Below are 10,091 nucleotides of genomic sequence, written 5' to 3' on the forward strand. Positions count from 1 at the left end.
GGGCCATGATGTTGGGGGGCTGGCGGACTGGATTTTGGGAGTGTGTGTGTTTGAGGGGGGCTGGCAGTTCTGCCCCCAGACTTACTACATAGCACAACAGGATGCAACCCACCTTAATGTGAGGAAAAGAGGGGCTATAAGGAAAATGGTGACTGATTTACCCGCCCCCCCAGCCAAAATAATCCACAACCCCCAACACAGACACACACTCAGAGGCCCGTTAGGAAGCGGAGCCTCCAGGAGGGATGGGTTGGAGGTCGTCTTAATCACTTTCACCTGACAGTGAACGAGTTTATCGGATCTTTCCTGAGAACAGAGCGGTGAGGGCCACAGAAAACACTGAGGCCCCCCGGGCAGTGAGAGGGGGCAGCGGGCAGGAGGAGAGCAGTACAGCTGCTCCGCATGGGAGCTCAGCCAGCGGAGGAGGGGGGCAGGCCCCCCAGGAAGGTGGGGCGACCGGGCCTCAGCTAGGGAGACACCTGCTGGGAGCAGATGGAACAGGTGGCCTGGAGTCCTTGAGAGACAGAGCCACTCTGACCCTGGCAGGAAACAGGAGACACCGTGGACAGGGTGCTGAGGCCGCAGGGTGCTGGTAAGAGCCAGGGCGGTGCCCGGGCCGACGCAGCGGGACAAGACAGAGCCAGGGCACACCTGCCCCCTGGGGCGGGCTGGGAAGGGGTTGCCGGAGTTCCCCGGACATTCCTGGCCCCGGGTCCAGAGGCAGAAAGGGATCAGGGCAGTGGGAGGTGAGGGTGCAGCTGCAGGAGGTGGCGCCTGGCCAGAGGGAGGGCCCTCAAGACAACACTTGCAGGATGTCCTGGCAGGGCTGTCACACCTGTGGGACAAAGGTCTGTTAGATCAAGGGAAGGGGGCTCCTAGGGCTGGGAGGGGAAGGGGTCTCTGGACAGGAAGGCGTTCCTTTGCCCAAGCCCCGCACCCACACTGGGACAGAGACCCCCATTTTATGGGATGGAAGGGGGTGCAGCTCACAGGGCTGCAGGGACACAGCCAGCTGGGGCTGCAAACAGGGCTCTGGAGGTTGGGGCACAGCAGCCTGAGAGCAGGGCCAGGGGCACTCTGGGCACTCTAAGTGGGCAACTGCAGGCCAGTTAGTGGGTGTGGGTGTGGGGTGGGCATGGGGCATCCCCCAGGAGTGAAGAGGGGCTGCCCCTCACCTCGGCATTCAGGGATAAGTCTGCTTTTTTCCCCCACTGGGTTCTCTTGGTGGCTGTCGACTCTTTCTGCACCTCCTGGTTGGGGGCATCAGGGTGAGGGTCAGGGACAAGGCAGACTGCAGAGGGACCCTCAGCCCCTCCCCCTTCCTGGAGGGAGGACCCCAGAACCGCCCCTCCTCTCTGGTGCCTCAGGACCCACCGGCTTCTGCACAGCCTGCCCACTCCTGGGTTATCCCCTTCACTCTCAGGGCCCCCCTGACCCGCCTCATTCTACCCTGAAAGGGCCCATGGTCAGGGGCCTCAGGTAGGAACCAGGTACCTGGGGATCCTGCTCTCCCGGCTCCTGGGTCCTGCTGATCCACAGGTTGAGCCTAGAGGTCACGACCCCTGAGAGCTTCAAGTTCTCCTGAAAAGGGAGGCTCCGGTCAGAGCTTGGGGCCACTGATGCAAGACAGGACCCACCCCATGTCCACCAGCACAGCCACATAGACCTGGAGGTCGCTGCCCCCTTCCCCGGGACCTGTGGAGTCTTGGGCTCAGGTCACAAACAGATCAACAGCAGCTTCTGCCACAATGGACACATGAAAACACGGTGCTTTCTAGCAGTGCCAGGGCCAGGGCTCTGGGTTGGGAGACCTCAGGCTCCGTCAGCCATGCCCCTCACCTTCCGGCTGGAGGCGGGGTCTGCCCGGCTCTGTCCTGCCAGCTCCTTCTCAAAGAGGTGGCGCTTGCTGGCCACGCCCACGGGCGCCACGAAGAACTCGGTGCGGGAGGAGCCTGAGGACCTGACCGACTCTGATCTCTGGAAACAGAGAGCACAGACGCTGAGCCCGGGGAGCCGAGGGGGCGGACCACACCCTCACACCGGCAGGCACCACCCACCTGGATGGCCGAGTGGTATCTCTCCAGCTTCTCGCCTAACTTGACTGGGAGCCTCACACTGGCACTGTAGGACAGAAGGACAGGGTGAGACCAACCAGGTGATCCCTGCCCCCAGGGAGACTGCTCTGCTGCACCTCCATCACCAGGTGAGGCTCTAATGACCTGGCCCAGGTAAAATCTGCAGACTCCAGGACTGTCCTCACCTCCCTGGAAGCAGCCATTCAGTAGGACCAGGACTCTGCCATCCTCCCAGGTCCTGTCACTTCTACCCAAACACATCCCCTGATTCTCCTCACCTCTGCCCACCTCCCCTGCCTGTCACCTGCATTCTCCCCCGGCTCGAACCCCAGGCCGGGAACTGTGCCTCCCCTCGTGTGCTATGGAACAGCCCGGCTCAGCAAACACAGGCCGAACATGACCAGACAGGAGAGCAGAGCCTCCGCCCCTGACCTGCGGGTTAGGGTTGTTTCCGAGTTGTTTATCCTGGGGCTCATCTGAAAGGAGAGAAAGGCAGTGATGAGTGTGTGGCAGGGGGTCCCAGGGCGGCGGAGCCCCCTCAAGGAGGGGCTCCGCTATCAGAACACCTCCCACCCCTCCGCTGCTCAACTCCCAACCTAACCTCCATGAAAGGACCCCCTCTTGTCTGGGAGATACCTGCCCCCCCACCAGTCTGGGTCAAAAGCCTCTCCTTGGGTCCCTGCAGGTGTTTTGGGGGTACCTGCGGTTCTGTCTGCCCCCCGACTGCAGGCCGGTGAGCCCTGTGGGGGCCTCCAGGCTCCCTGCAGCTCCGGCTCCCACCACCAGGTGGGGCTGCTCTTATGTGTCCATAAGCATCTTCCAAGTCAATAACCTGCCCTCCTCAGGTAACTCAGTCTCCTCCGCTTTGGCCCCCAGGGGAATCCAAAGCCCCCCCCCACCCCCAACTCCCATGCAGACAGTCTTCCTGGGGTCTGACCCAAGGCCTCTGTGCTGTGACGGATGCTGGTTCCCTGGGCTGGCCCTCCCGTGGACAGGACAGAGGTACCCTGGGCTCTCACCCGGAAGGAGATGGTCCTGGGGCTGGAGCGCCGGAGGGAGCTGCTGTAGGTGGCCTGGGTGGGCGAGAAGGTGTCTTCCTCCTCCTTGCTGGGAATCTTCACCTGGATGGGTGGGGCGTGTCACACAGGAGGTCTGGGGAGCCCCGAACCCAAGTTGCCATGGGGACCACAGGTGGCCCGGCCCATCCCAGGCTGCCAGGGGAACTGCTGGAAGGACCCCGAATCCAGGCCCTGAATGAGGATTTGCTCCCCATTACGCAGCTGATGCCTCTTGCAGCCCAGCAGCCGCCCTTGCCTCCTGTCCCCTGTTCTGACAGTGACTGGGAGCAGCTGGGGGTGGGGCACGCACACGGCCGAAGTCAGCCTGAAGGTGGGAGACAGGAGACAGCAAGGGAGCCACAGGCACCTGGGCGGGACTGGGAGGGAGGGGGCACTGCCAACCTGGAGTGTGATGGGGGGGAGGCGGGAAGTCGCAGTTGGAGGGCTGCATGCTGCTGGCTCTGCTGAGGACGTACGGTTCTTCCCAAGGAGGGCCCTTGCTCTCTGGATTCTCCCAGCCCCTGGCTGCTCCTGGCCCTGGGGGTGCTCTGGGGCCTGAGGCTTCTCGTGGGCCTGGGGCTTCTCCCGGGTATGGGGCTGCTCCTGAGGCTTCTCCTGGGCCTGAGGCTGAGGCTTGTCCCGGGCCTGAGGCTTCTCGTGGGCCTGAGGCTTCTCCTGGGCCTGAATCTGCTCCCGGGCCTGGGGCTTGTCCCGGGCCTGAGGCTTCTCGTGGGCCTGAGGCTTCTCCTGGGCCTGAGTCTGCTCCCAGGCCTGGGGCTTGTCCCGGGCCTGAGGCTTCTCATGGGCCTGAGGCTTCTCCTGGGCCTGAGTCTGCTCCCGGGCCTGGGGCTTGTCCCGGGCCTGAGGCTTCTCGTGGGCCTGAGGCTTCTCCTGGGCCTGAGTCTGCTCCCGGGCCTGGGGCTTGTCCCGGGCCTGAGGCTTCTCATGGGCCTGAGGCTTCTCCTGGGCCTGAGTCTGCTCCCGGGCCTGGGGCTTCTCCTGGGCCTGGGGCTTCTCCTGGGCCTGAGGCTTCTCCCGGGCCTGGGGCTGCTCTGAGGCTGCAGCCCTCTTTGGGACCAGCTTTGTCTCTGAGACCTGCGACCTCTCAAAGATCAATGCCTTCTCAGACACCAGTCTCCTTTCCGAACCTGACGTCCTCCCTGGGGCCGGAGGCTTCTCCGAGACACCTGTTTTTCCTAGGACTGTTTTTTTCTCTTCCATCTTCTCCAACACCGATGTTCTCTCAGAGATGGAGGTCCCCTCTGAGTTCAGCCTCTTCTCCAGCGCTGACGTCTTCTCCGGAACGGCGGACTTCTCCGAGACGGGGGACTTCTCCAGGACCCCCTTCTGTCTGCCCGCCGAGCTCTCCTCCTCCCGGGCCCAGGGCCCACGCTGCTCCTGGCTCAGTCTGCGGCGAGGCGGCGCCCCCACCTCCTGCTTGGGTGAGAGGGGCTGCTGCTCCGCCGGCCCAGGGCCCGAGCGGTCCCGTCCCTCCTCCGCCTCCAGCCGCTCCCGGATGGGGGCCTGCGCGACCTCCACGGCCTGTCGCCGCTGCCTGCGTTCCCTCCTGGTCCTGAGGATGGCCTGCACATCCTCGCTCTCCTCTCCGGAGGCTGCGGCGGGCGGCGGCTTGGGGGCCTCTGCTTCTTCCACACTCGGCAGTCTGAGCCAGAAGATGGGAGGTAGGGTCAGAGGACGTGTAGGGTGGGAGAGACCCGGGGTGTCGGACCCAGTAGGGATGCCACCAGGGTCGCTAGGGAGGGGCCCACCATCACCATCACTTAAATAAGGACCGCTTTCGTCTGCTTTACGCAGAGGGCGTCTGAGATATCATTTCAACAGTTTATAAAACCCTGTAAGGCCCAACCATCCAGGGTCAGGCCTGATCGATAAACATGGGTTGGACAACTACTTTATATATGCTAAGCCCTGTACTGAGCATGGGAGTCAAAAGGAAGAATTCGGCCCCCACCTTAGAGCTGAGATCAAGACCAGAGATATTCAGGGATTTGTCAAGGGCCACACAGCCATTCAGCAGCGGAGCCAGACCCCAGGCCCTGATGCAGGATCCACCCTCCCGTCTGTCACCTGGACGCACACAATGCACTCCCTCCTCTGGGAGACCCATGGGACCCAGGGAACGTGACAGGACCGACTGAACCCCCAGTGCCTGGCCTCCTGCAGGAGGGGGTTCACCCTTCCCTCAGATCCCTGTTCCCCGTGTGACTCGGGAGAAGTCAGCTCACTGTCTGGGCCTTAGTTTCCAGATCTGCAAAGTGGGCTTATTAGGAGGGAAGATGAGACTCGTCCCACGGGTGAGCCCTGCACAGTCCCGGCACACAGGAGACATCTGGAAAATCCTGGGCCCTTCTCTCCCTGGCCCTCGAACCCCAAGGCTAGGCGGCTACACCAGCCCCTTCATCCCTCCCCTTAGGAGGGAATTACAGAGGGTCCGAGTTTGAGGGTGCAGCCTGGTTTAATGGGGAAAGTGGAGCCACAGGGCCTGACAGATTGGACAGAAATTCTGGCCCCGCCGCTCCAGGCGTATTACCTCAGCACATCACTTGTGTACGCCCTGACTCAGTTTCTCTACCTGTAAATGGGCTCATGGTACCTCTCTGGGGGACACTGTGAGGACTGAGTGAGACCCATCAAATGCCCAGCAAAGCACCGGCTCACGAATGGAATGAAGAGATTGAACTGATTACAGCTGTGAGGTGAGGGGAGCCAGGCAGGGTCCGGGGCGCTGGGGGGGGGAACCTAATGCTCCTTTTCACTCCCTGAGACACGTGTGCCCCTCCCCCCCACGCAGGCCTCAGGCTGCACTGAGTGGTCAGCCAGGAGAGGCTGTGACACCCGGCCCCGGCCCCCACCCTCACCTGTGGGAGGCCAGCCGCCCTCCATTCTGCGCGAGCCCGGGCGACCCGTCCTCGGAAGTGGAGCTGAGGTTCCGGTGGCGTCGCCGGCGCTCCCGTTGCTGCTCCTCTTGGTCTTCCAGGCTCCACTGCCGGGCCAGGCTGCGGGAGGGGCGGGAGGTCAGGGGGGCCCAGGGGCCCCACGCCCTGGCCACCCACAGGCAGACCTGGGAGGCCGCGGCTCCTAGGTGGCGCCCTCTGCGGGTGGCTACGGGCGCTGCGCCCACGTGTGTGTGGAAGACCATACGAAAGACAACCTGAGAGTCTCAGTGATAATTCTGTATGCGGGCGCCCACCCCAGACGCCCCAGCCGTCCGGTGAGAAAGGGAAGCGTGTCCACCCGTGACTCCCCAACCAAAGCACGGAACTGCTCCGCGGAGGGAGAGACAGGTACTGTAGGTTGTCAGGAAGGCTCAGGGCGGAGAGAGGGGCCCAGGGTAGCCTGGGGGCCACCTCCCTCCTCCTGCTTCAGGCGCATCTCTGCTCCACGCAGGGGAGGTGGAGGGCTCCAGGCTAGGCCATGTGGCCTTGACCACAGAATGTGGGAATTTCCCTGACCTTCACACGACCTCACAGCTCTGCACAGCTGCACACGCATCGTTCATTCATTCACTCGCTCGCTACACGCAAATGAGGTCCTCTTAGGACTAGGAGCCTGGGTCGGCCGCTGACCAAGAGGGATTCCCTGCCCAGGGCAGGCTGAGCTTGCGGTGCAGCCAGGAGAGCAGGTTTGGGGAAACCCAGTGACCAACACACTGACCTCTCAAGTCCAGAGCCAGGCTGGGGAGGGGGGTTACCCGTGGGTGCCACCATCCAGGGAGTCCCGGCCACCCTCACCAGCTGAAGGCCACTCCCTCCCTGTTGACAACCCTCTCCTCTGCTTCCACCTGCATTTGGGGACATGCACCCTCTCTGCCTCCCTGTAGGGCTGTGACCCCTAGCTGCTCTGGCTAGAGGAGGGGCAGGTGTGAACACTGCCCCAGCGCAGGCTGCCCCAGAGGCTCAGGAAGTAGGACCTGCCAACCTTGGAGGAGAGAAAAGACAACAGGGCCCAGGCCTGGGCTGGGAGGCCCCGCACCACTGGCTGTGTGACCTTGGGCCAGTGTTCAGCCCCCAAGGGTTGCACACAACTAGGGTCACCCTAGGCAGTCACCAAAGTCTGATGGTCTAGGGAGAGGTGTTGGAGGAGACCGAGGGCAGCCCTGGAAGGTGGGAGGGCTGCTCAAGGCCCAGGCAGGAAAATGATTAACCATGAGCTGCTCGGGGCAGGAGTTCTCAGATCCACCTCCACCCCCAGCAGACAGGCCCAGCCCAGCCTCGCCCACGACCGGGTCAGCCCAGGGAGGAAAGGACAAGGCTGCTGACAGGGCATCCAGCCAGTGGCTCACCACTGCCCCCGAGCCAAGGCCACAGCATCTGAGTTTCCACTTCATGCCAAGGGTGGGCTGCAAGCTGGCCCTCAGCTCCCTGCAGGGCCCCACTCGTCACACCTTCCTTGCAGTCCTCCCAGCCTGCTGGGTGATGTGACTCACGGCCCTCTCCCTCCTGTGCTGGGGCCTGTTCACCTGGGAGCGGAGCGGGAGCGGCCCTGTGCCCTGGTACATCAGGGTAACAGCTGGCAGCAGTGTGTCTGCCCTCGGGGCTTGGCCAGGGCTGGGGAGGCAGGGAGGGCAGAGGGGCTCCTGTTGCAGGACTGCCTTCGCAGGGCCACCTGGGCACCTGTGAGAACTGGACTCCGCCCCTGTGCCAAACGCGCCTGTGTCCCTCTGAGGAGTGGATAAGCTCAGACCAGACCCTGTGCCCATCTGAAAAGCCGCAGCACCCACCACACGCACATACCCAGGCAGGCGTCAGACAAAGTCACATACATCCCGGCAGCTGGCTCCTGGGGAGGCAGCGTCTAGTTTGACTGTAGTGAGGTCCGCAGTCAACACTCAGACGGAACCTGCTCGGACACACGGGACCCTACCGCCCACTCAGGCGCTTGCTCACTCCACAGGCCACAAACACGCCTACACACACGTGTGAGCACATCCGCAGGCACAAATATGCCCACTGTGAGAGAGAAGACACACCCACAGCCAGCCAGGCACACTGACCCACAAGCAGAGTCCAAGGCCTCGGCTGCCAGCCCCACCCGAAGCACATACCTTCCCTGGGGTGTGTCTAACCTCTCGGCAGCCGGGGTTCCTCTCCCAGAGCTCTGAGCTGCCTCCACTCTCGGGGCCTAGCTTCCCCCCTGACACCCCATGGGTCCCTCTACATGGGTCACCATGGGGCTGTGCTGCAGAGCAGTGGGAGGTGGGCCCCCCGCCTCAGGAGACGAGTGGGCCGGGGGGTGGCTGAGGCTGAGGCCCGGGAGAAGCTCTGTACTCAGACCACCACCGGAGGCGGAGGCGGGGAGACCCCAAGGCCGCCTTAACGGGGAAGGCCTGGGGGGGCGGCACCTGCAATACCCCAGCGCCCACCTGGGCGGGGCCAAGAGGCCAGCTCCTACCTGGGTAGTGACTGAGGGTCTGGGTCCGAGTTACACGGACCTCAGTTTCCTCAGGGGCAAGATGTGTGCAGCAGGGATACGGGGTGAAGGTGCTCGCGGGAGCACTTCGGGGTGCTGCCTCTGAGACGAGCCCCCTTCCCTGACCCTGACAGGACGTCCCGCAGGCAAGGATAGGACGCCCAGTCCCCTGACCCCCTGAGGGCCCCGCTCACAGATAAAAACGAGCACAGAGGGGGACACCGTCTATCCTGAGGTCACCCAGCCCAAACAGCACCCAGAATGCCAATCTCAGAATCTGGGGCTCTGGGGGCCAGCTTCCGGGGGGGCCGCCCTACAACTCTGCCAAAACCCGCAGCGAGGGGGACTCGGGAAACGAGGCTCAGCCACCCCTGACCACCTCCCAATCCCCCAGAGCTGGCCTGGGGGCGTTGGGGGCTCCCCAGGCCGGGCACCAGCGCTCCCCACGCGCCCTGTGCGTGGCCTCCACCCCCACGGGGAGGAAAGGAAGCGCGGGGAGCAGCCACACCACCCTGACCCGAGGGCCCCCCAGTTCTGGCTCCCTGAGGAGCGGCAGGCTCCCGGGACAGCCCCCCGGGGTCCGGCTCACCTGGACAGCGCCGACCAGTCCTTCCTGCCCCCGGACATGCTGCGGCCTCGCCTGCGCCCCTCCCCCGCCCCGGCCCAGGTGAGTCGCGGGGACTTATATCCGCGCCCGCCCCGCGCCGCGCGCTGATTTGTCGCGGCCGCGGCCCCGGGGTGTGGGCTCCCCGGTCCCCGCCCCGCCCCGCGCGCCGGACAGACACACGGCCGCTCGGACGGCCGCCGGGAGGCGCGGGGCTGGTCGGCGGGCGGCCCGGGCGAGGGCGCCGGCTTCCTGCCCAGAACCAGTCGGACCAGCTGCGCCCTCCGCGCGCGCAGGTGCCGCGGCCCCGGTGCCCGGCGGGGGGCGGGACGCGCAGGTGGGGTCAGGCTGAGCGCGCGTCGCCCCAGAAACGCGGGGCGGGAACGGGGCGCAGGTGCCCGGGCGCCGTGATCTCGCCCCAAACAGGCCTGAGATGGGCTGGGACGTACCCCCTTCCCCCCCCCCCAAAAAAAAAAAAACCACACACGCGATTCTCAGATTCAGTTCAGCAAACGCTGAAAACAGGAAGGTGTGGGAGGCTCCGCGCGGCCGCCGGGGCTGGACTTTGGGCTGGAGGGGCGGGCGTGCAACCGGCCAGAGGAAGGTCCGGCTTCCCCGGGAGGAAGGCGTGGACGCAGATAACTGGGACTGGGATTTTGGGGGAACTTGAGGCTGCTCCGGCACCACCAGCACCACCTGGCTCCCTTCACCTGCCCCTCTGGGCCGGTGGGTGCGGCCGCTTCGGCTCCAGGAGCCAGCTTAGGGGGGAAGCATCTCCCCTGAGGGACCCGAGCTGCAAGGTCAGCGCCCAGAGGAGCTGGCTGCAGCCTCAGGGGGACCCCCGGTGAGAGGACCCCGGGCTGTGCGCAGAGGCCAAGGCAGGGCCAAGAGCCACTTGCTGTCTCCAGGGAAGGAGAAGAGGGA

At 64.6% G+C, this 10,091-nt stretch overlaps 1 protein-coding gene across 1 annotated transcript; it reads right to left on the reverse strand.

Moving 5' to 3' along the window:
* Window positions 1-747: 747 nt before the first annotated feature.
* On the reverse strand, window positions 748-9,190 carry LAD1 (ladinin 1). The gene is made up of 10 exons (XM_016211570.2): window positions 9,153-9,190; window positions 6,013-6,150; window positions 3,536-4,796; window positions 3,095-3,196; window positions 2,508-2,551; window positions 2,058-2,121; window positions 1,840-1,977; window positions 1,495-1,581; window positions 1,176-1,250; window positions 748-835 (listed from the first exon to the last, which is right to left on the reverse strand). The coding sequence occupies exons 1-10, from the start codon at window positions 9,188-9,190 to the stop codon at window positions 830-832; spliced, it is 1,953 nt and encodes a 650-aa protein (XP_016067056.2). The 3' UTR covers window positions 748-829.
* Window positions 9,191-10,091: the final 901 nt, after the last annotated feature.

This window comes from Miniopterus natalensis, chromosome 21 (assembly GCF_054644295.1).
Source record: "Miniopterus natalensis isolate mMinNat1 chromosome 21, mMinNat1.hap1, whole genome shotgun sequence".
Lineage (NCBI taxonomy): Eukaryota > Metazoa > Chordata > Mammalia > Chiroptera > Miniopteridae > Miniopterus > Miniopterus natalensis.